Source organism: Amphichorda felina (genome assembly GCF_050947745.1).
Source record: "Amphichorda felina strain 45539 chromosome Unknown scaffold_3, whole genome shotgun sequence".
Taxonomy (NCBI): Eukaryota; Fungi; Ascomycota; class Sordariomycetes; order Hypocreales; family Bionectriaceae; genus Amphichorda; species Amphichorda felina.
Window position 1 is genome coordinate 1247153 of NW_028145047.1, and position 23296 is coordinate 1270448.

The 23296-nt window shown below is 56.7% G+C and overlaps 10 protein-coding genes across 10 annotated transcripts; 7 read left to right on the plus strand and 3 right to left on the minus strand.

Annotated features, from left to right (window-relative positions):
* Positions 1-659: 659 nt before the first annotated feature.
* On the minus strand, positions 660-1185 carry ACO1O0_003077 (CoA binding domain-containing protein; the record flags this gene model as incomplete). Its single annotated transcript, XM_083192537.1, has 2 exons — positions 660-1027; positions 1092-1185. The coding sequence occupies 2 exons, from the start codon at positions 1183-1185 to the stop codon at positions 660-662; spliced, it is 462 nt and encodes a 153-aa protein (XP_083051594.1).
* A 263-nt stretch (positions 1186-1448) lies between these two features.
* Positions 1449-2426, plus strand: TMT1 (S-adenosyl-L-methionine-dependent methyltransferase; the record flags this gene model as incomplete). Its single annotated transcript, XM_083192538.1, has 2 exons — positions 1449-1462; positions 1514-2426. 2 exons carry the CDS (start codon positions 1449-1451, stop codon positions 2424-2426), a joined length of 927 nt encoding a protein of 308 aa, XP_083051595.1.
* A 955-nt stretch (positions 2427-3381) lies between these two features.
* Positions 3382-3964, plus strand: cdc4 (uncharacterized protein; the record flags this gene model as incomplete). Its single annotated transcript, XM_083192539.1, has 3 exons — positions 3382-3562; positions 3639-3872; positions 3936-3964. The coding sequence occupies 3 exons, from the start codon at positions 3382-3384 to the stop codon at positions 3962-3964; spliced, it is 444 nt and encodes a 147-aa protein (XP_083051596.1).
* An 857-nt stretch (positions 3965-4821) lies between these two features.
* PRD1 (metalloendopeptidase) lies at positions 4822-6983 on the plus strand (the record flags this gene model as incomplete). Its single annotated transcript, XM_083192540.1, has 2 exons — positions 4822-6659; positions 6716-6983. The coding sequence occupies 2 exons, from the start codon at positions 4822-4824 to the stop codon at positions 6981-6983; spliced, it is 2106 nt and encodes a 701-aa protein (XP_083051597.1).
* A 3102-nt stretch (positions 6984-10085) lies between these two features.
* On the plus strand, positions 10086-11739 carry ACO1O0_003081 (major facilitator superfamily domain-containing protein; the record flags this gene model as incomplete). Its single annotated transcript, XM_083192541.1, has 4 exons — positions 10086-10190; positions 10245-10289; positions 10350-10555; positions 10608-11739. The coding sequence occupies 4 exons, from the start codon at positions 10086-10088 to the stop codon at positions 11737-11739; spliced, it is 1488 nt and encodes a 495-aa protein (XP_083051598.1).
* Positions 11740-12865: 1126 nt separating this feature from the next.
* ACO1O0_003082 (uncharacterized protein) lies at positions 12866-14557 on the plus strand (the record flags this gene model as incomplete). Its single annotated transcript, XM_083192542.1, has 4 exons — positions 12866-13158; positions 13221-13422; positions 13484-13675; positions 13736-14557. 4 exons carry the CDS (start codon positions 12866-12868, stop codon positions 14555-14557), a joined length of 1509 nt encoding a protein of 502 aa, XP_083051599.1.
* Positions 14558-15439: 882 nt separating this feature from the next.
* On the minus strand, positions 15440-16405 carry ACO1O0_003083 (uncharacterized protein; the record flags this gene model as incomplete). Its single annotated transcript, XM_083192543.1, has 3 exons — positions 15440-15540; positions 15603-16296; positions 16358-16405. 3 exons carry the CDS (start codon positions 16403-16405, stop codon positions 15440-15442), a joined length of 843 nt encoding a protein of 280 aa, XP_083051600.1.
* Positions 16406-17149: 744 nt separating this feature from the next.
* LAP1 (putative aminopeptidase) lies at positions 17150-18403 on the plus strand (the record flags this gene model as incomplete). The annotated part of the gene is made up of 2 exons (XM_083192544.1): positions 17150-17329; positions 17393-18403. The coding sequence occupies 2 exons, from the start codon at positions 17150-17152 to the stop codon at positions 18401-18403; spliced, it is 1191 nt and encodes a 396-aa protein (XP_083051601.1).
* Positions 18404-18582: 179 nt separating this feature from the next.
* On the minus strand, positions 18583-20280 carry ACO1O0_003085 (Gar1/Naf1 RNA binding region-domain-containing protein; the record flags this gene model as incomplete). Its single annotated transcript, XM_083192545.1, has 1 exon — positions 18583-20280. The coding sequence occupies one exon, from the start codon at positions 20278-20280 to the stop codon at positions 18583-18585; it is 1698 nt and encodes a 565-aa protein (XP_083051602.1).
* A 426-nt stretch (positions 20281-20706) lies between these two features.
* Positions 20707-22686, plus strand: ALG9 (dolichyl-P-Man:Man(6)GlcNAc(2)-PP-dolichol alpha-1,2-mannosyltransferase; the record flags this gene model as incomplete). Its single annotated transcript, XM_083192546.1, has 4 exons — positions 20707-20774; positions 20842-21100; positions 21161-21580; positions 21631-22686. The coding sequence occupies 4 exons, from the start codon at positions 20707-20709 to the stop codon at positions 22684-22686; spliced, it is 1803 nt and encodes a 600-aa protein (XP_083051603.1).
* Positions 22687-23296: the final 610 nt, after the last annotated feature.

Genomic DNA, 23296 nt, shown 5'->3' on the forward strand with positions numbered 1-23296 from the left:
AGTATTAGGAATTGAGCAACGGATGTCGGAGCCGGTCGTGTTTGGAAGGTTGGATCGAGCAACGCGTCGGGTTCGTTGTCAGGAAGACGAACGGAACATTCCAGCTGGCGCGCCTTATTCAAACATAAAATTAATCATGTGAAGAGAACAACAAGAGAATGTGTACATGCAGCCAGGTCGAGTGGACATGGAAGTAGGGCAAACTTGGGTCGCTGAAGCCGATGACGAGGAGGGAGGATGTGGGAGCGGCGGAATCGCGTTTGTTTACTTTCAGCATTTAAGTGGGGCACATGGGGGAAGAGCCCCAGGTTCGCACATCGACCAGGTGGGGGTCGCCTCATGGTCTGACCGCACCTTGACCTGAATCTGGTCTCTAATGAAACACGTGCTTCTGAAGGAATACTGAAAGCATTGGGGGGTGTTTACTTTTTATTAGCTGATGGTTTTGTAGGTTACATCAGACTCTCGCAACCAGACAGTCGAATAGATACGGGGGTTTGAGGAAGATGGTGGATAAGTAGATGAGCGGCATGCGGGCAATAACAGAGCCAAAGGAAGCAGCCAAGGCTAATGATATTAGGGATATGGGTTGAGATCAACTACTAGTATGCATCTCCTTAGAGGTTCTTATCGCTCCAATCCCTCTACCTAAACCAGGCTTACAACTTGCCCGCATCTCTCATGGCCCTCTCGCCATCTACCAGGACGCACCATCCCTCGCTTCCACGACCCCCGTCCCCGTAGACGACGGTCTGAAAGTTGCCATCGGCATGCGCATACTTGAGCACTTCATCGTCCCAGGTCCCCGGCTGCAGCCAGATGGATGGCACACCGACCTTGTGCGCCTCCTTGAGCACGTTGATGGTGACGGGGGGGGCCGTGATGATGGACACGGCCGTCTCTGCGGGCTTGGACAGTGCCGTCAGATTGGGCACTGCAGGGTAGTCTTTGCCAGCGACGGCGACGGAGGGCGCCCCCGGATTGATGGGGGTCACGGGGAGGTCGTGGGCGAGATACCATGCAAACACTGGGGTCCGTCATCAATCTATCAATAGTCCAACTGCCTCGGCAACGGGAGGATGAAGAGGCACCTTTGTGGCCGAACTTGGCCGGGTTGGAGCTGGCGCCGACAACAGCAAAGGCCGGCGCCGTGAAGAACTTGCGAGCCGTAGCTTCAGTAGCCATGATGATGTCGGTGTCGGATATTGCGGCACGGTGTTGGACGGGGGATTAGGTAGATTGCTCAGCAGATGATGCCGCGGGAAGTACCGAACCAAGCTTGCTTCTTACGCCATTCACTCCCGTCTGCGGGGCTCCGAGCCTGGAGCCTCGGAGAGCCGAACCTCGATTCTGCTTATAAACAGGAATATCCGTACCACTTACACCACCGCATAGTTTACATATATACAGTTCATATTAGTTTGAAAACCTAATGTTTTGAAGCCGCAATGTCTGTCTTCGGGTATGTTTGATACTGTACACCGCACGGTTGTACGTACTAATCGTGAGCCAGGAGAGCCACCTTCTCTGCTGCTGGCTACGCCGCTGCGCGGCCAAAATATCCCCAAAGCCTGTTCCAAAAAGTCCTGGCGTATCACGATGCCAAAGACTCGAGCGGAAAACTGCTTGATTTGGGCTGCGGGCATGGGATTATTGCCAAAACCTTGCGTCCTAATTTCGCCGAGGTGCTAGGTGTCGACCCCAGCGCAGGCATGGTCAAACAAGCATCAGACAGTGTGAACGATACCAAAATCACTGTTCGCCAGGGAAACGCTGAAGATTTATCATTTCTCCCTGATAAATCTGTAGACATGGTCGTAGCTGGGCAAGCGGCTCACTGGTTCGACTACGCCAAGGTCTGGCCCGAGCTGTCTAGGGTAGTTAAGCCTGGCGGTTCGCTCGCCCTTTGGGGCTACAAGGACAACCTTCTCATTGGACACCCGCGCGCCAACAGGATCTTTGACAAATTCTGCTACGCTGATGGGGAGGTCGAGCCGGGAGTGGAAGGCATGAGCCATTACTGGGAGCCTGGGCGCAAGATTGTGCGGAATCTGCTGCGACAAGTCACGGTGCCAGCGGGAGAGTGGGAGTGCGAGCAGAGGATCCTGTGCGACATTGACCCATCGATGACCGAGATTCCAGGCGAGGACAAGGCCTGGCTGCGCATGAAGACGACACTGGCCGGCTTCGAGGGCTATGTGCGCACGTTTAGCGCGCTTCAGGGTTGGAAGGACTCGCATCCCGAGGTTAAGAGTCGGGCAGAGGGCGGGCAGGGAGATCTCGCAGACATCCTGATGGACCGAATGGTTGAGTCGGAGCCACAGTGGAAGGCTCTGGGCGACGGATGGAGGGACGCTGAGGTAGAGGCGGTCTGGGGGACGTATATAATCCTCGCGAAGAGGACTACGTCTACTGTTGTTGAATAACCTCGTTACCATATGTAATTTCAGAGAATGAGCACTACTGGATTGCGGAGCCAATGCTGCCCACTTTCCGCCGATTAGGCGCCCCAGAGAGCATCTCCAATCAATAATATGGCTTGGAAGGGTTCTTGTTCCCCGAGACCCTGTCCTTTACCTTGCGAGCGAGAGGAGAAGCGCTGATAGCTGTTCAACAACCTGAAGAAGAGTCCGGGAGCTCTCTGTTTGGCACCTGCATCCCCAACGATGTCTGCTTACCGTCGCCTTCTTTCAAACCATCCGAGCTATCGTGCGAGGCAATGGCAATGCTTTCTACTGGTACGGAGTACCGCTCTGTGCTGACCCAGCTTCTTCGTGCATTGACTAGTAATAGATGGCTGATGCACCACGAATAACAGTGTCAGACGGCTTGATGAAACGGGCATTGGCTGGGAGAGGACGGGCTGGAGCTCTGTAGCTTGGCGGATGACGCCTCGTTGTGCCGTTGCCCCGGCAGTTTCGAGCAGAAAGGGGATAAATCATAAAACGCACAACGTTGTGCAAATACGACCAGCATCAGGGGACGTGGACCACCCAAAGGCTTGGATCGTCGGCTGCTTTGTTTTCTCAACCTCTCAACACCATCCGCAGCCATCACGACCATCTAGTTTTGCCATTCTTCGACCAGAACCCCCTTGCGACTCAATTTGCTGCACGAAACCTTTGGCTCAAGCCTCCCTTTGATTCAGCACTATGGTGAGTCGTACAGGCGTTGCCACAGCACCGCCCCAAAGTAAACACAGCACCATAACCCCCCACCAGCGCTCCTCATTCGCCAGCTAGAGGCGTAAGGGGTCGCCTGGTCAGAACCTGTTGTCACTGTCGCAAGCAGAAGCAGCAGCATCATCAATTCTATTCCTCTCTCTCTCTCTCTACACGCTCTGCTCATCCCCCCACCTGCCGCGCAACATCTCCCGTCAAAATGTCTTCTAACAACCACGACTCCCAGGCGTCCACCAACTACAAGGAGGCCTTTGCTCTCTTCGACAAGCGCGGAAACGGCCGTGTCTCTCTCGATAGCCTTGGCGACCTTCTGCGCGCCTGCGGCCAGAACCCCACCCTTGCCGAGATCCAGGACCTCGAGAAGAATGTTGGCGGCGAATGTGAGTGACGAGGAACTCTAGGCGCATAATGTCTGTTGCGGAAGGACAGTTTGCTAATGGAGAGGCTGTTTGCTAGTCGACTTTGAGACGTTCCAGCGTGTGCTGAACCGCCCTGGTGGCTTCCGCGACCCTGGCGAACCCGAGGAGTACTGCCGCGGCTTCCAGGTCTTCGACAAAGACATGACAGGCTTCATCGGTGTCGGCCAGCTCAAGTACATCCTGACGAACCTGGGCGAGAAGATGTCAGATGACGAGGTGGACGAGCTGCTCAAGGCCGTCGATACCAGCTCCGGCCAGGTCAACTACACTGGTAGGTTTCAACAACGCCTCGCTTGTGGACTGTGTGCATTTGCTAAATCATGTTTCCACGCAGACCTTGTCCGGACCATCCTCGCCAACTAGGAGGAGATGTGATCGATCCGAACCAGCCTGTTTTGCATCTGCGGTCGGGACGGCGTTTGTTGCTTGCGTGTTTTGATTGATTCAGGGACCTGGACGTGGCCTCTTGGCTTCTTTGGAACGAACGAAGATTATGGGCCTACAACGAAGAGCCACGGGCTCATGTATGATTGATTTTCAGCTAGATATCGGAGCGGCCAGGCGTCAGTAGAGTACAACAAATCTGTTTTGCCTGTCCCATCGAGCTACTTGGCATGCAGTGCCACTTGCTATGCCTCATGCCACGCAGACTAGTCTGGAAACTGGCCATGCCATTTCACGGCAAAATGTACATGCCCATAGACTAGTATAACCACCAATTCATCTTTTCGCATATAAGCTTCCCGCTCATTGTGTTGGTATTATGCGGGACGGGATAGTGTGCAGGCCGGCGCAAGGTGGGCTGGGTGCGTGCTTGCGTTGCCAGTGGTTTGTTGGTTTCCCCGCCATCGATGCAGCCCGAGGGTCACGGGAGAGATCCCACCAAGCTCCCGTCACACCTTGCAGCTCCAACCTTGGCCCTTTCAAGCTCTCCTCTCTTCTCAACCATTGATGACTGTTGCCCCTCCATCGCGCCCCGCTCTTTGTCGAATATTCGAGTTCTAGTGCGTCAGACGCTCTGCAAACACCTTGTGAAGCTGGATTCTAGACGCCCAGCTCCATACATCCGCTTCCTCCTCCCTCTTTCTCTCCTCGTCCTCCTCATCGCCGCCACCGTGGCTTCTCAACGCGCTTTTCCTCGCCTCAACTCTCTTGTCAGCCATTTTAAACCACGACCCTTTGGCATCCTTAAACCCCTGCGCCCAGTGACGACAAGCACCATGGCCGACGCAAAGTTCAAGCTGCCTCCCCAGGCACCACCCCTCTTCACCCACACACCCGAGACCATCATTAGCGAGACCGAGCGCCTGAACACCGAGTACAAGAAGGTTCTGGATGATATGGTTGCTGAGGTCAAGCCGGAGAAGGCCGCCTTTGCAAACACTCTCAAGCCCATGCTGGCCGACGACGACACCTCTGCCGCCCTCCGCCGAATCTTGAACTTTTACCAGCACACGTCGCCCGACTCGGCCCTCCGCGATGCCTCCACCAAGGCCGACGAGATCACCAACGAATTTGACATTGAGTGCAAGATGCGCGAGGATGTGTTCCAGCTTGTGGACGCCGCCTTCCAGCAGCGCGCCTCGGAAAACCTGGACTCCGAGTCGCTCCGTGTGCTGGAGAAGGAGCGCAAGAAGTATGTGCGCAACGGCCTGCTGATCCCGGCTGGGCCCCAGCGTGATCGCTTCAAGGAGATCCAGAAGCGCCTCAGCCAGCTCTGCATCCAGTGCCAGAAGAACCTCAACGAGGACAAGAGCTCCATCTGGTTTAAGCCCGAGGAACTGGACGGCGTGCCGGAGGACGACATCACCATCAGTGAGCTGGAGAAGGGCACCGGTGAGAACGAGGGCAAGGTCAAGCTGGGCTTCAAGTATAACCACTTCTTCCCCTTGGTGAAATACGCCAAGAGCGGCGAGACGAGACACAAGTACATTGTCGCCGACGCGAACAAGGCCAACAACAATGTTCCTCTCTTCCAGGAGATCATTGAGCTCCGTGATGAAGCCGCCCGTCTACTCGGATACCCTGACCACGCCAGCGTCAAGATTGAGGAGAAGATGGCCAAGACGCCTGCCCGGGTCAATGCCTTCCTCGGGGACCTCCGTGAACGCCTGGCTGCTGGCGGAGAGAAGGAGAGGAATCGCCTCCTGGAGTACAAGAAGAAGGACCTTGAGGAGCGCGGCGTCGATTTTGACGGCAACTTTTACATGTGGGACACGTCGTTCTACTCCCGGATCATGAAGGAGAAGGAGTATAGCGTCGATGAGGTCAAGATCTCGCAGTACTTCCCTGTGGAGAGCACCTTTAACGGGATGCTCAAGATCTTTGAGGAGATTTTCGGTCTCGTCTTTGTCGAAGTGACGGAGGAGGACCGCAAGAAGATCAGCTCGACCGGCAAGGCCGAGGACATTGTCTGGCATGACGAGGTGCGACTCTACTCGGTCTGGAACGACGAGGCTGGAGGCGGTGAGTTTGTCGGATACCTCTATATCGATCTCCACCCTCGCGATGGCAAGTACTCGCACAATGCCAACTTCAATATCGAACCGGGCTTCATCAAGCAGGATGGCTCAAGGAACTACCCTGCCACAGCCCTGGTTTGCAACTTTAGCAAGGCCTCGGCCAATAAGCCGTCGCTCCTCAAGCACAATGAGGTGGTGACCCTGTTCCATGAACTGGGCCACGGAATCCACGATTTGGCTGGCCGGACCCGCTACAGCTACTTCCACGGAACGGGCGTCGTGGATGACTTTGTGGAGGCGCCGTCGCAGATGCTCGAGAACTGGTGCTGGACCCCTAGCGTGCTCAAGTCCCTCTCGCGCCACTGGGAGTCGGGCGAGACGATCCCTGACGACCTGGTCGCCAAGCTCATCTCGACCAAGAACCTCAACTCGGCCACGGCCAACCTGGCTCAGCTGCTCATCGGCACCTTTGACATGACGATCCACGGGCCCGAGTCTCACGAGGCCATCAAGAAGCTTGACGCGGGCAAGCTCTGGAACGAGCTTCGCCATGATGTTTCTGGCATCAAGGGCCCCGAGGACGTCGGCGAGGGATAGTAAGTTTTCCCACTAGTCCGATATAAGTTAAGGGATGAAGCTGACCGCTTGGTAGCAAATGGGGCAACCGCCACGCCAACATTGGCCACTTTATCGGCGGGTACGACGCAGGTTACTACGGCTACCTGTGGTCCGAGGTCTTCTCGACCGACATGTTCCACTCGTTCTTCAAGGAGAACCCAATGGACAAGGAGCAGGGCCGCCGTTACCGCAAGATTGTTCTGGAGCGCGGAGGTAGCGTAGACGAGATGGAGTTCCTAACGGAATTCCTTGGCAGAGAGCCAAGCACCGAGCCCTTCTACAAGGAGCTGGGTCTAGCCTAAAGGCATACCATACAATTAGACTAGCAGTCTCTTGGCCCATTACAGCTGTTAGACTAGATAGCCTTATTAAAAACCTCATTACGAAAGTCAGTAATTGGCGCTCCTGGTTCTCACACAACATATAATATTGCTCGCCAAGAAGGAGGCACAGGCAGGGTTAGGTAGGTATATTTTTCGGTGACGCAGTCCTGGGCCGGTATTATTATGCAACCTGCCGGGGAGGCCACAGGACACAAAATGACACTCAAGCGCATCTTGCCCTGGTCTTGCATGAGTCGGAACCAGCTGCCAGCCCCATGCAGCTCCGGTTGTGCAGTTGCCCGAGCAAGGCACACACGTGGGCGCAGGAGGCGGAGGAGTTGCCGCCTATTCTGTATGCGTACCCGAAGGCAATAAGGAGATCACGGAAGGAGGCTTGGCTCGGGTCACGGTATTTGCCGGAAGAGGGATGCATGTAGAAGAAGAAGGGGGGTTGAGGCGTCGGTTGGTGTTACCAGTAGGACATGCGGGTTTGAGACGGGGGTGGAACGGTAAAGCGTCTTCCTTTTTCGTCTCATCAGTTAGCATGATGTGGGTTCTTGGTGGATGAATCTCTGAGGAGAAAGAAGAGAGCAGCGTTCAGATTTGGAAGTGTAACAATTGGTTTGATTCGAATCATGGGGAATCATAGCCATGGAAGTATTGGGTTCTCATCATGTAAGGGGGGTTTATATCTGATGAAGGTATTCGTAGGGGGTGTCTTACCTTGAGGCAGTGGGATGAAGCAGTACGTAGCAATAGCAGCACGGGCGAGGATGAAGGAATGGGACGAAACTGAGGAGAATCAAGGACAGAATTTTCAGATTTCAGCTTATGTGGGTTGGAATTGGGCTTGATGCAGCTGTCCGATCGGCGTCGTGGGTGATCACTGAGCACGGAGCATAGCACTATGGCAGGATAGGATAGGACCCCTGGTTCAGAACATCAGTGGTTGACTGGGTTGACAGGCCTGGTGTAGTGCTGGTGGGGGTGATACGGAGTAGTGCTGAACGAGTTGCCTATTTCTGACAGTTATGCCGTGGGTTGTTTGAGGGGAAGGAGAATGGGCTCCAGTTTTCCCTCCTTCCCCCGAGGGCCCGCCCCAACCCGCCTGGGCGCTTCAGTGGTCGCTCGCACTGTGCCAGCCAAAAACCCCCCCGCAAAACCCACTAAAACATCATCGTCGGCTCTCACGGCTCTCGCCTTGGTATTCCATGGTGCTTCCAAAGTTCCATCGGGCTCCAGACTCAGCCACGTCCTAGGCTCCTAGTTCTGTCCCTCGTCAGAGCGGAGCATCCCGCTAGTATTAAGCAGTCAACCCAATCTTCAGGTACGACATACCTTGTAGGATCCGACTAGGCGCGAACGGATCCGGGTCGAAGCCTATTCGAAAAAATGTCATGGGCCCCATAAACAACAGACAGCCAACACCAACGGCCAACGGCGTCGGGTTCAACAAAGTTCACTCTCCGGAAATCTCGTGCTCCCTACCTGACAGGCATGGCTCCCTCCGTCCCGATGGACTCGTGCGCGGTTGCACGCGTCTTCTGTTGCTCTGTCGCACAGCGTCCTGCATGGATTATCTCTCTTGTCATCAACTCTGTACTATGTAATTATTCGCAGCTGGGAGAGCTTTTGTTCAACTTGTCGGATGCCAAGACAAATCAGCCTCTCGCTCTGGAGGCCGCATTTGACGGGGATAGTATTTTCGTCAAATGGACTAGGGGCCGACCTTGTGCCTCCACGCCAACTTCACGAGTACTAAAATAATTCTCCCCTCACGGACGGCAGCGACCAACTAGGTAGGGCCGACCTCGCCGACCACTCTTCTCGGCCCCACCGATTCCGGACACATCGTAATTGGGAGGAGGGAGGAGGTGAGGAGGGTCGCTCAGCCTGGTCCGGAAAGCCCCATGCTGTGATGCCTCGAGCACGAGTATTACGACTTGATGTACGAAGTAGCTAATCTGGGTTTCTGCCGCGTTCAACAACTCCGACGCCCACGTTGCCACGCCATCTTTCACGTGGGCGGCTGGAATCCCAGAGACAAAACCACCCGACTCCAACGCCTCCAACTCGGTTCATAAACTCCCGTCGGTCTGCAAGAGGTAACATCATCCGGGCCCATGCTCGCGGAGTCCCGGCAACCCCCCACAGCTCCCCCGAGAAACTAGTCCAGCGCGCCCACAGCGCCCCATCGCAACACCCCATCGCAGCACCCCATCGCAGCACCCCATTGCAGCAGTGGCAGCACCCCATCGTCGTGTCGTGGCGCACAGTGTCAAACCCCGCAGACGAGATCGGCCCCGTCAGCGGGTGGATGGCGTTGGCGTCCTTAGTTTGACAGAGGGGCCTTGGCGGGCGGTACGGGATACGCAGTACGGACAACATACCAAGTACGAGTACACGTATTTTTCTTAACGTCTTATCGGGCGAACGGATCTTGAGCTGTTTGCGCCGGCCCCTGCTGTCACTTTGTTCGTCTCCAACAGACCGGGGCCGTCAAGTAATCTGAGCTTCCGCCCTACGGTGATTCCGGTGAGGGAGGAGTTACAGACGATAAAGGGTCATCTTGGCACGCGGGCGCCTGTCTTCTGGTAACCCCAACGGCGCAAGAAGATCATACATATACGAATATATGGTATTGGGCGAGTCGCGGGGACACTCTTGTGGCTTGTATCATTAGGGGCCATATCTCCTGATTCACGGATCACCTATGCCGGTCCCCACTCCTGAGCTCCCAGTCTCAGAATCCTAGTCTGGGGTACGAACGCTCCTCCGTCATCTCTAGTCCTTTAGCTCGGTTGTTATGTCTGTTGGCTAGCCCCTCACGCCCCCAACTCCCGGGACCCCATTGCGCCCTCCCCCCATTCATAATTAATAATTACAGCCATCCCTCCATTTATTTGTCCCAGTCTCCCTCCTCGTCGTGGCACGGCTCTCTCTCAATTCCGCCTGTCTGTTGGTTGTAACTCTTGACTTTGCAGGTTTGCTCTGAATAGACCGACCACCGACCTCTTGGCCTTTTTTACCTGCTTGGTTTCTGTCGCGGAAGAGAGGACGCGCCCCTCTCGCTAGCCCATCATGAGCGACAACGAGAAGAGGTCTCAGGAGAACTCCTCCGACCCCGAGGTTGTCCAGATTGTCGACCCAGATGCTGGCAAAACTCCCGAGGAGAAGGCGGAGATTGTGAGCGTGACGTGGCTACACAATTGTTGGGATTGCCGCTGACCTGTCCCCTAGGAACGCAAGCTTCTTTGGAAGCTGGACATGAAGCTTATGCCATGGGTACGTCATATAATCTCGAAGGCACAGACTCGCAGGGACATTGCACTGACTCAGAACTAGCTATGCTTGTTGTACCTGATCTGCTTCCTTGACCGAACCAACATTGGCAATGCAAAGATTGCCGAGCTGCCGAAGGATATTCCCATGGGGACTCAGGACTACAACCTGACCCTGACCATCTTCTTTATAAGCTATGCCATCTTTGAGCCTTTGGCCAACATTCTGCTCAAGAAGCTGCGGCCTTCCATCTTTATCCCCATCATCATGTCAGTGCTACCCTCCTTGTCTACGCTGAAGGGGGATTCTGACTTCAAACAGGGTCTTCTGGGGTGCCGCCATGCTTGGCATGGGCTTTGTGCACAACTGGTCGGGCCTAATGGCTGCTCGGTGGTGGCTGGGAGTCGCCGAGGCCGGTCTTTTCCCCGGAGTCAACTACTACCTGTCCTGCTGGTACAAGCGCAACGAGTTTGGCGTTCGCGCCGCTATCTTCTTCTCGGCCGCGGCCATTGCCGGATCCTTTGGTGGGCTCTTGGCGGCCGCCATCCAGAACATGAATGGTGTCGCGGGCCTTAGGGGGTGGCGGTGGATCTTTATTATCGAGGGTGCTGCCACCATCGTGGTCGGCCTCATCTCGTTTTGGATGGTGCACGACTTCCCCGACGAGGCCAAGTTCCTGACCGAACAGGATCGCGCCCGGGTGCTCTGGCGTCTCAAGGAAGACAAGCAGAGCTCGGCCGAGCACGAGCAGTTCAAGATGGAATATCTCTGGGCTGCCCTCAAGGACTGGAAGACATACTGCGGCATGCTGATCTACATGGGACCGCTGATGCCGCTGTACTCCTTCAGCTTGTTCCTGCCAACCATCATCCAGAGCATGAGCTTCACCACTCCTGACAACATCATCAAGAACCAGCTGCTGAGCGTGCCGCCGTACGTGCTGGCCGCTCTCATGACGATCGTCGTCGGTTTTGCCTCGGACAAGTCTGGCAAGCGAGCCATCTTCAACATCTGCTGCGCCCCGATCAGCATAGCAGGCTTTATCATGCTCATTGCCGGGACCAACCCGGCCGTGCAGTACGCAGGTGCCTTCCTGGGTGCCCTGGGCATCTACCCGGCCATCTCCCTGACGATTGCCTGGGTCGCCAACAATGTTGAGGGTGTGTATAAGCGCGGCATCGTGCTCGGCTTCGTCATCGGCTGGGGCAACATCAACGGTGTCGTCAGCAGCAACATCTACCTGGGCACCGCGCCCTTCTATGAGGGCCACGGTACTATTATCGGATACCTCGTCTTTGCCATGCTTGGTGGAAGTGTACTATTTGCCTACCTGCTCTCAAGGGAGAACAAGGCACGCCTTGCGGGCAAGCGGGACCACCTGATTGAGGGCAAGACGGCTGCCGAGATTGATGCCATGGGCGACATGCGCCCTGATTTCATCTATACTATCTAAGGGGTTATATACTAATGGCTGAGCAGCGTCGGCTTTGCGACGGGGCGGTTCGCCGCGAGGCACTGGGCCATAATGCTGAATTCCCAAAAGCGTATACCGAGGTGGTTGACATATTACTGTGTGTAGTTGATGCATATAGACCTATATACAGCAGCGACAGATTTGCACATATTATTTGACCATCATTTTTCTGTCGTGACTCCTATCCCAAGAGTTTGAATGCCAAGAAACACGCATGTATAATGTATCTCCCCCATGGTTCAGTAGGGGAGACGCGCCCAAGACGACGAGGCTCCGGTGGGCAACACGGACTAGCCACCTGCAGATGGGTGGTGAGGATCGGGATATGTATCCAGAAGGACCCAAGTAACAGCCTTATATAATTGGAGAGGGCCATTGCTCTATTGACGCATAATGCATGCATATAACGGTCAGAGGAGGGCGGGCGCAGTTGAAAGGAGGGGGAGGGGGATGGATGGGGATGTTTGCTCTCCGGGTGGTACGTGCAGTCTATCACCGGTCGTTTGCCCCGGCATTGTTATTTGTTGGCCAAAAGGAGCGAATGAGAGAGTTGACTGATCGACATGTCATTTGGGGCGCTTTGTTTGTGGGACTACTCGAGGCCATTCCGACATGTGCGCCATGCTAATTATAGGTGGTTGTAAGTTGCCATGGTAGTGACACTGCTCACATATAGTCTACAACCACCAACTCGATTCTCAGTGACTCTATTTACCTCATCTACGAAGACATATTTTTGTCTCCCACTGTAGAAGTTGCTCTCCGGGGTCGAGGCAGTTGGGGTGGTACGGCCTGCATCATGCCGAGCATCCTCGACTTAGATAGGCCTGTTTGGCTGTATATTCGGGGAGAAATGCGGTCACCGGCATATGTGTGCGCCCTCAGAGTCCTCACCCGACTTGTCTTCTCATCTCCTGGTGCGCTATGGCATTGATGGGCTCAGCTGCTGATATCAATGTTACACGCGCCGCCTGTCCCAGCTTTCCTGGGCTCGCCCATTCATCCATCCATCTTCCTCCTCGAGTTGCTGCAATTTTTACTCACTCAGATATCGACCTGCCCTGATGATACCGCCCTCAGATCCACACAAAGAAGAAGAAGCAGAATGGCCGCCTCCCAGTTCCCCAATGTGCCGTCGGGAGAGCACATGACAGACGCGCAGGTCCTCACGCTCGTGGCGCTGGAGCGCACCGGCGGGTGCATCAGCCTCGTCGGCGTCATGCTCATCTTTGTCGCCTACTGGCTCGTCCCGGGGGTCAGAAATGTTCAGAACACCTTCATCGTCTTTGCCAGCGTGTCCAACGTCGGGGCCAGCATCGCCAGCGCCATCGCCATGGACGGGCTGTTCCGAGGGCGCGAGTCCGGGCTGTGTCAGGCCCAGAGCTTCCTGTTTGAGATGTAGGTGGGAGGAAAGAAGCCGATATATCTTTTGAAAGGGAATCTTTCTCATGTCTGTGCAGGTTCATGCAGTCGGATCCGTGGTGGGCGCTGGCCATGGCCATCAACGTCTTCCTCGTCTTCTACTTCCGCGCGAGTCCGTCCTCGTTCCAGAAGTGGTGGTGGCTGTACTGCCTCATCTGCTATGGGGGCCCCTTTATCATTGCCCTGTCGCTGCTGCTCGTCAGGCATTCCGAAAGGGGCCCCGTCTATGGCGAGGCAACAGTAGGTTCCATGTTCCTTGTGTCGGCGAAACTGGCTCATGTTAGCTGACGTCCGGTGGCAGATCTGGTGCTGGGTCGACCGCGAGTGGGACGATATCCGCATCTACACCTACTACATGCTCATCTGGGTCTGCATTGTCGGATCCATCATCCTGTACTTCATGGTTGGATACCGTGTCTTTCGGAATCGCGATCGGCTGCGCAGCTTCCCCACGACGACTAAGAGCCGTGAAGCTGCGCCAGCCGACGACGACGTGAGACACTTCTCCCGTCGTCTCTGGGTTTATGCCTTGTTCAGCTGACATCTGCAACAGGCCATGAAGATGATGCTGCCCGAGGTGCCCATGGTGGGCTTCTACGGCACGGTCATCACCGAGGTCCAGGTCATACACTCCGCCGCCTCCTCATCCACCACCCCTAGCAAGCCCCGAAAGGCCCGTCTGCCCACCGTCTCTTTCGAGGCCGACACCGACGAGTCCAATGCCCCTCCAGCTGCGAGCCAGTACTTCTCGACCGTGACAGCCGACCCAGCGAACCGCCGCAGCCAGCCACACCGACCTCACCGACATCACTCCCACCACTCCCGCCGCCGCCGCTCAGACAGCAGCAAGAGCACCACCGCCGTCGTCCGCCGCGTGCGCTCCGCCCTGGGCAAGTTTGTCGTGGGGGACCCCATCAAGTGCGCCTACCTGCGCACCAGCTTCCTGTTCGGCCTGAGCGTGCTGGTGACGTGGATCCCCAGCAGCCTCAACCGCATCCACAGCTGGCTGAGCGGCGAGTCGCCGTATGAATACCACGTGGCAACGGCGGCGGTGCTGCCGCTGCAGGGGCTGTGGAACGCCGTCATCTTCTTCGTGACGAGCAGCACGGCGTTGGTTAAGGGGTGGAGGGCCTGGAGGGGGCTTGGGGATAGGGGGCCTGGAGGGGGTGGGGGAAAGATGGCGGCGGCTGAGGAGGAGGAGGGAGGGTATTCTGGTGGCGGTGGTGGTGCTGCTTCTTCTGGTGCGAGGAGGGGAGCTGCTGTGGGAGATGTTGAGAGTGGTGAGTATAGTGACGAGGGGGAGGTTGGGACCTTGGGGAGTGACGTTGAGCTGCGACGGATGATTGAGACGCCGGGGCACCGCTCGAGTCTGTGATTGTCATTTCTGTGCTGGGTATCATGATTATGACTAGTGGATGTGTATCATCGCCTGTATGGGTTGAATGCTGGCTCGATTATGAAAAAGGAGGGCGCAGATAGGTTGGGTTTGGGAAGATCAAGGGTACTCGGGGTGTAACGCAGCTTTAGGTAACATCAAGTGATGATTCCGGCAACGTCGACGCGTTTATTATGGAGATTATAGAAAGAAATATGAGCAGAATCTGCAGCTTGAAAAGAGACTCGTGATAGTCCTAGTAGCTTCTCCCTTGGGGATGACGCCGTGGACCCATAGTGGAGGCCTTTATTCGTATTGCCAAAATATAGGCGGAAGATTCTCGAGCAACTTTTGGTTTGCGGGAGTCTTCAAATATACGGACAATAATGACATGGTGTCAAGACAGGCCTGCGAAATTCGAGAACGACCTCCCAGCAAGTCCAAATCCATTCGCAACACCCCCCTTCGACCATGTCGTTGAGCGCACTAGCCGTCAGCTGTTGCGACCAAGAGCATCCTCGGTGGATCGAACCAAGGGCCCTAGCTGGAACTTGGCACTAGGCGGTCAAGTGCGGGCGAGGACTGAGGGACCCAAGTGGTGCGCGGATTCCTGGCAAACAGCTTGAAGGGCGGGAGCCTAAGGGCATCATAAGTTGTTACCACCTTCTCGACTGTGAATCTGTAAGCTGACAGCCTCGTAACCAAAAAAAAAAAAAAATAGATGAAAATGGGCTCCTGGACACTCCCATTGAAGCCTCCGACTCTAACTCCGGGGGTGTGGGCAATGCCATTGTTGTCTTTATAAGGAAGTCTTCCGGACGACTTATGGGCTCAGGACCATAGGAACACGACATCGCACAGCCCTTGGTAGGTAAGAAAACTTCAGAAAGACACAATCACAATGGCTTTACCTGAATGCGTGATATCTTGCACCACCGACTTCTCGGCCGCCAAGAGAAGCTTTCTGGTTCGGACAAGCAGCTCTACGCCCCGGGAGTTAGTGTCTCTTCATAACAACAACCAAGGTCTATGCTTGCCAACTCACCCTCATATTGCAGCCTGTACGCAACAGGTGGGCAATCATCGGGGCCAGAGAGTACGGGCATCGTCTCGATGGGCCCGGGAGTGACGCTGAAGCGAATCCCGACATTCTGGCTCTCGTCGGCCCAGAGGATCCCATGGCTCCAGGGATCCTGCTTCGAACCGCGTGCCACAACCGCCGTGTCCGCGAGCCAGTTTCGCCGTACCCGGACGGTGCTGTCACTGATGTTGACGAGGCTGAGGAAGAGCCCCTTCCTGGGACCCGTCTTGACCAGGTTCGTGGCGGTGCACAGCTGCGAGAACAGCTCGCCCTCGTCGAGGTAGATGTCCTCGGTGGCCGTGTCGTCCACGGGACTATCCTCACAGAGCTTGGTCCTGCACCTCCGGTTCTCCTCTGCTATGGCAGGCCGGAAGCACGAGTACAGCCGCCGGAGATCGGGCAAGGCCGGGCAGCTCTTATCAGTGACAATATCCTCGCCCCTCGTCTTGGTGCCAATATAGTGGCATGCCAGGTACGGGGTGGAGATCTTGGCGCTTGGGTGGTAGCACTCAAAGATCAAGTCATTCTGGGGCAGGGAGGACACGTCAAGGAGACGGCGGTGGAGGAGACTGGTGATGAGCAGGCAGAAGCGGCGGCTGACAGGGGCAAGGGGGAGCAGGTCCTTGGTGGAAAATGAGTCTAGGACGTCGTCGAGGATCTGTACGAGGAGTGAGTGGAGGGTTGCTCAGGTTGGGGGGGTTGGTCACTAGTATCCCTACCTCGGTGGGCAATTCCTCAAGGGACGTCGGTACATCTTTGGGAGACATGGTGTAAAGATGGTCCGTATGCGATCAATCCACCGTGGAACGGGCCTGGGTGATAATCATGTTGGGTCCGGCTGTCTTTAGTAGGGCCTTCGGGTTTTGGACATGGATTTGAGCGTGTAAGCCTGACGGCCTGGATGTGTTGGTGATAGGACAGTGGGGGACACGGGTCAGCTGAAACCAGGGCGGTACGGCGGCCCAGCGATTACTGCGTACTCCGTAGATGGCGGATGGAAGATGCAGCTGAGATGCTGGAGAGGCTGCGAGGGTACTTCGTAGTGGTGGCGGCGGTTGATGCTGACTACCTATGGTGACTATCCGTACCTATGGTGACGTCGCTCAACCGTCTGGTGAGTCGCATTCGGCCTGCTAGCTTTGGGGGAGGGTTGGAAGATTTCGTCATCCACCAAGGTTATAACGGTCACCACGAAAACTAAACGCTTCAGACTCAATTGCCCGTGGGATTCCCATCGAGAGGGCCCATATGTATGATGCTGAATTGTGACATTACAGCTCTATAAACTGGCCAGTCTCAGAACGGGCAGTGTCTCGTGTGCGGGGAGTGGGCCACCAGTACGAGGACGGATTGCTGGGTGCAGACAGGGGGTTGGGACCTGAGACCAAGCTTGGCCGACGTCGCAGACTCGCAGGCGGCTGCCTCGCCGCGCATCATCCCCCTCCGCATCCTCCATCCACCTTCCAACTCCCACATCCTCTTCATCACTCTCGAATCCTCACCATCGCATCATGAAATTCTCCAAGGCATCTATCTTGGCGGCGTGCCTCCCGGCCGCCACAGCCCGCTTCATCGAGCCCCAAGAGGCTGACCACGTCGACCTCCATCCCACCGAGGAGACCTTTCTGATCGAGCTGGCCCCTGGCGAGACGCGATGGGTTACTGAGGAGGAGAAGTGGGAACTGCGACGCGTAATATACCGCGCCATCCTGCCGTAGGGCCCTTTTGTATGATGCTGACATTCCCCTCCGTAGAACGGCCAGAACTTCATGGACATCACCGAGACCGAAGCTCTGGGCACCCACCACGTCGCCGCCCAGGCCGCCGTTACATTCCCCGACAAGTGCAAGTACCAGGACGATGTTAACGCCCTCGCCCGTCACCTCGACCAGGACAGCATGCGCGCCAACCTCGAGAAGCTCAGCAGCTTCCACACCCGCTATTACAAATCCGACTACGGCCTGCAGTCCTCTGACTGGGTCCTCAGCAAGGTCCGGGATGTGATCGATGAGGCTGGTGCCTCTGGCACCGTGTCTGCCGAGAGCTTCCCCCACACCTGGAAGCAGCACTCGGTCATTGCTACCATCCCCGGCACCTCCAACACCACCGTCGTCATCGGCGCCCACCAGGACTCCATGAACCTGTGGCTGCCCTCCATCCTCGGCGCCCCCGGAGCCGACGACGACGGCAGCGGCACCGTCACCATCCTCGAGGTCTTCCGCACCCTTCTCCACTCCGACGCCGTCGTCTCCGGCGAGGCCACCAACACCATCGAGTTCCACTGGTACAGCGCCGAGGAGGGCGGCCTGCTCGGCAGCCAGGCCATCTTCCAGCAGTACGAGAAGGAGGGCCGCGACGTCAAGGCCATGCTGCAGCAGGACATGACGGGCTACGTCCAGAAGACCCTCGACGCCGGCCAGCCCGAGAGCGTCGGCGTCATCACCGACTACGTCGACGAGGGCCTCACGGCCTTCATCAAGACCGTCATCGAGGAGTACTGCAGCATCCCCTGGGTCGAGACCGAGTGCGGCTACGCCTGCTCCGACCACGCCTCCGCCTCCAAGGCCGGATACCCCTCCGCCTTTGTCATCGAGTCGGCCTTTGAGTACTCGGACCCCCATATCCACTCCACCGAGGACAAGATCGAGTACCTGTCATTTGACCACATGCACCAGCATGCCCGCATGACGCTGGGCCTGGTGTACGAGCTTGCCCACTACGACTTTTATGATTCCAAGAGCGAGGAGCAGGCGGGTGAGCTGTAGATTCCGCGAGATGATCAGTTCTGTTTTCCATTTAGGGCGAGATGAGCCACATGTTATTAAGGGTATTCGTTTTATCAGCAACGTCGAGACGCGAGCAAGCTCAGTTGGGTATCATTACAATAGAGCCTCCCCAGTTCTATATACACAGAAATTTACATTCGGTTACATCTGCACCTGTCTCACTGCCCCTGACCAGGCGGTTGTTGCCACGGTTGCTGCTGCTGCTGCTGCTGTCCTTGCATGTGGCTCATCAACGCAGCGAGCAGCGCCGGGTTCATGAAGTTGGCACCGCCAGCCGGCGCCTGGCCCGGTGCCGAGCCAGGCCATCCAGGGGGTGGGGGAGGCGGCGCCACCGGTGCGGAGGACTGTGCTGCGGGCGGCTGTTGCGGCCATCCGGGGAACTGGAAGCCAAAGTTGGGCATGGCCGGCGCGGAACCCTGTGGTTGTGCGTTCCAGCCTGGAGGGGGAGGTGGTTGTTGCTGTTGCGGCTGTTGAGGGTACTGTGGAGACCCCTGAGGAGGTAGAGAGTAGCCGTCCCGGGGTGCGCCGCCGCGTCCACCGCCTCGGTTGGAGCCTCTCCCGCGGTTGCCTCTTCCCCTGGGATCACCTCGCCCCCTCCCGCGAAAGTTGGTTCGGGGCGGGAGGTCGTACGTCTCCTGAGACACAGGGCCGTTGCCGAAGCCCGGCGGCCGGGTAAGGGGCTTGTAGGGACCGTCGTCGTCGTCGTAGTTGAGTTCGCCGCCCGCACCCATCTCCTGCCTCAGGGGGTGGGGTTCCCGACCACCCCGGCCGTTAGCTGTAGCCTTCTTCCTCTTCTTCTCCTTGATCGAGCGCTTGTACTCGGCCTCCTTCTCATCGTCCGAGAACTCCATCTCGTCATCTCCGACCTCCTCGTCGTGTAGGTTGCTGGCGTCGGAGCCCTTGAGGTTCTTGAGCGGCTCGGTGAAGACAAAGTTGGCGTGGTCGAAGGGGTAGAAGACCTTGGTGCCGACCTCAATGCCCAGCTCGCGGACCTCATCCTCAGAGTTGAAGCGCATCGTGTACATGGGCTGGACAACCTTGCCGATGGTCTCGGCGACGACACCGAGGACGGTGCGGTCGCCGTTGCAGAGCACAGAGCCTGTGTCGAGGACCTGGTACTCGCCCGGCGTGAAGGCCTTGATAAGAATCATATTCTCCACGATGTGCTCCACCAAACCCAGCTCCTCCATCTTCATCTCGGCGGTGATGGTGACGTCTGGTCGCGGTATCGTCTCCTCGGGCAACTCGTTCTTTGTGCGCAGCTGGGCAGCGGCCGATGACTTGCCACCCTTGTCGCCCTCGTCGTCCGAGCCGCCCTCGGCCTCCATGAGCAGGCGGGCCGTCTCCTCTACTCCGAGCAGTTCGTAGCCCTCGTTGTCCGAGTCCTCGTCCGATGACGAGTCAGAGCTTGTTGTGTCGGAGGAAGATGCATACGGGGATGAGTCCATTTCCCACTCGGGGTGAGCCGCTTCTGCGGCCTGTTCGCCTCCGTTCTGCTGTTCTGCAGCAGCAGCTTGTCCCGCCATGACTTGCGCAAGCACCTCTTCCGCATTGTCGCCTTCGAGCCCGCCCAGGGCTGCCTCTAGGGCGTCGGTCAGCGACGGAGGGCTTTCGGGTTGGTCGACAACCATGGCGTCTGTGTCGACATTGTGTTCCGCAGGTGCTTGCTTCTGCTCTGTCGTCTGGTCGCCTGTCGATTCGGGCTTGGTGCTCTCGGGGGCAGCATCTGTGATCTCAATGTCTTTGGGAGGCTCTGGCGTGGCACTGGAGGCGCCGACAGCTTGATCGGCGGGTAGGGGAGGGAGTTTCTCGTCGGGCTTGGCGTGCCCTAGGCCGGGGATCTGGAAGCCCGACATGGCGAGGGATGAGGGTCCCGGGTGTGGTGCGTGATGGTGCGAGTCTGAGGAGCAAGGATAGGGCTATTCTTGATATACTCTATTACAAGATGAATAACCTAAGAAAGTATATCCGATATTGTGAATCTAATAAAAGTGTGGTTGTGAACTGAAGAGAAAAATGAAGCGGCGAAGGCGAAAAAGTTACCAGTGGAATGGCGGTCCCTTGAAAAAAATCAAGGTGAAGGCGGGCGGGTGGACCCTCCAGCCTGCACTAGCGCTCCCCTCACCTGGACCCAACGATCCACAGCAGCCGTGCTCACCGAAGGCCACCGAAAGACACCGACGTCAACAGCTGCAGGACCCCCAAAAGTTGGGCCATGGGGCACCTTGGTCAACTTCCCAACTTCTTCAACTCCTGCCCACAGCCCAAGTCCACTGCCCGACATGGCTCCTCCTCCGCCCCCAGAGCAGAGGGAGTTCCAGCACCCCAGCTCGGAGCATGCCAAGAGAAAGTATGTGCCATTGCCCTCGTTCTCATATCCCCAACGACGTTGCCCCGCTGACAGCTCGCCTGTGCAGACGCCCCAGCGTGTACGCGATTGAGCCCATCAAGGCCTTCTACTGCTTCCTCGTCGCCAACCTGGTCTCCGCCGTCTTTGCGCCTATCCAGGACTGCGACGAGACATTCAATTACTGGGAACCCACGCACTACCTGTCTCACGGCTACGGTCTGCAGACCTGGGAGTACTCTCCCGACTATGCCATCCGAAGCTGGTTCTACATTGCTCTGCACGCCGTTGCGGGCAACTTTCGACGTCTCCTCCCCCACTCGAACAAGGTATGGCTGCCGTTGGACGCCCGTCGGTAAAGCCATCAAACTCACTCACGTCGGTGATAGGTGTCCGAGTTCTACTTTGTCCGATATGTCCTCGCCTTTGTCTGCGCCCTGTGCCAGACCCTCATGTTCCTCTCCATGAGCGTGACCATCAATGGCAGGATTGGCCTCTTCTTCCTCGTTGTCACCGTCCTCAGCCCCGGCAACTTCCACGCCAGCACAGCCTACCTCCCCTCCAGCTTCGCCATGTACATGTGCATGCTGGGTGCCGCCGCCTTCATGAACTGGCGGGGCGGCCTCAAGACGGCCCAGGGCATCTTCTGGTTCGCCATGGCGGGTGTCCTGGGATGGCCATTTGCTGCAGCGCTCTGTGCCCCGTTCATCCTGGAGGAGGTCATACTCATGTTCTTTGGCGACAAGGATGGTGCTTTTCAGTCCCTGATCCGACTGGCTCGCGGTGTTGTGGCTGGCCTCATCGTTGTGGTGAGTAGAGAAAGGTCTGCATATTTGTGCGCCAGGCTGACATTGTACAGTTCTTTGACTTCTCCATCAACCTCTTCTTCTACAGGAAGCCAGTTCTTGTCGCGTGGAATATTGTCAAGTACAACATCTTCTCATCTAACAAGGGACCGGAGTTGTATGGCACGGAACCATGGGACTTTTACATCAAGAACTTGATTCTGAACTTTAATATCTGGTTCGTCCTGGCAATGCTGGCCCTGCCGCTCTTCTTGATCCAAAAGGTTCTTTCCCGCTCCAACCAGGGGTTCCAGTCAGGCCTGCGGACGCTGGTTTTTGTCACGCCATTCTACATGTGGCTTGGAATCTTCACCGCCCAGCCGCACAAGGAGGAGCGTTTCATGTACCCCGCCTACCCGTTCCTCGCGGTCAATGCTGCGCTGTCACTCCACATCATTCTCACGGCCCTGGGCAACTCGGACCCAAAGACTCTAGTAGGCAAGATTCCGGCGCGCATGAAGCTGCTTGTGGTTGGGGCAACGATCGGATTGTCCTTGAACATTGGCCTCGCCCGTATCTACGGTATCTACACAGCGTACTCGGCACCGCTCAAGGTTTACGAGCCGCTCTGGACCGGGGTCGATGACAAAGCCCCCGTCGGCAGGGAGGGCGATCTGGTCTGCCTCGGAAAGGAGTGGTACCGTTTCCCGTCATCCTACTTTCTACCTAGGGACATGCGTGCGAAATTTGTGCGCTCCGAGTTCCGCGGTCTCCTGCCGGGTGAGTTCTCGGAAGCGCGAACGGGCTTCGGGTTCTGGAGCGGGACGTGGCTGCCGACGAGCGGCTTGAACGACGAGAACGAAGAGGACCTCAGCAAGTATGTCGACCTCGGGATGTGCTCATTCCTCGTGGACACGCAGTATCCCGAGCGGACTGACGCGCTACCGCCCAACGAGCCGGACTACATCGCCGATGAGGCCAACTGGGATGTGGTCCGATGTGAGCCGTTCCTAGATGCCGCCAACACCCACCTGCTGGGACGGGCTTTGTGGCTGCCGGACCTGGATATCGTGCCCGACAAGCTGCGGAGGAAGTGGGGACGCCATTGTCTCCTTCAGCGGAAGAAGTAAAGGAATCATGATGCCGAAGAATCTGCCGCGTGGTTCAGGCTATGATGGATGAATATATGCCGGTGGCTTGGTCACCAACGACAGCTTAATATACACCGTATCAGTGCTTCCCTGCCGTTGCTGAACACGTTTAAATAAAGCCAAAGCTAGAAACTAGGTAACTTGCCCGGTGGACACTGTACATCCTTGGTAGGGTCACAAACGGCATCCGGGGCAGGCTTTCGGCAGAACGGGGGCGAGATCCGCACGGAGACGGCACCGACTAAGCCAAGGATAGTCAGAAGCTCTTCGCCGTTTCTGGGGAACAAAACACGCCATCTATTCGCTGGTCGGCGATGCGCTCCGCAGCAACCCCGAGCCATGGCGCTAGGGGGAGTCGCCGTGACTCGCGGGCTCGCTGCTAGGTACGTATCTATTGATAATAGTATTCGTCGCTGAGAGCGAGTTTAAGCTTACTGGGGTACCTTATTTGACGAGCTCTACTTTAATTAATTACCTAGGAGTGGTGCCTACTTACGTACAGTAATACCACCCTAATGCAAGCTATACCATCTAGTTAGTGACCGCAGCTTCTCCGGAACCATTGTCCACAGTTCTTCGTCATGTCTGC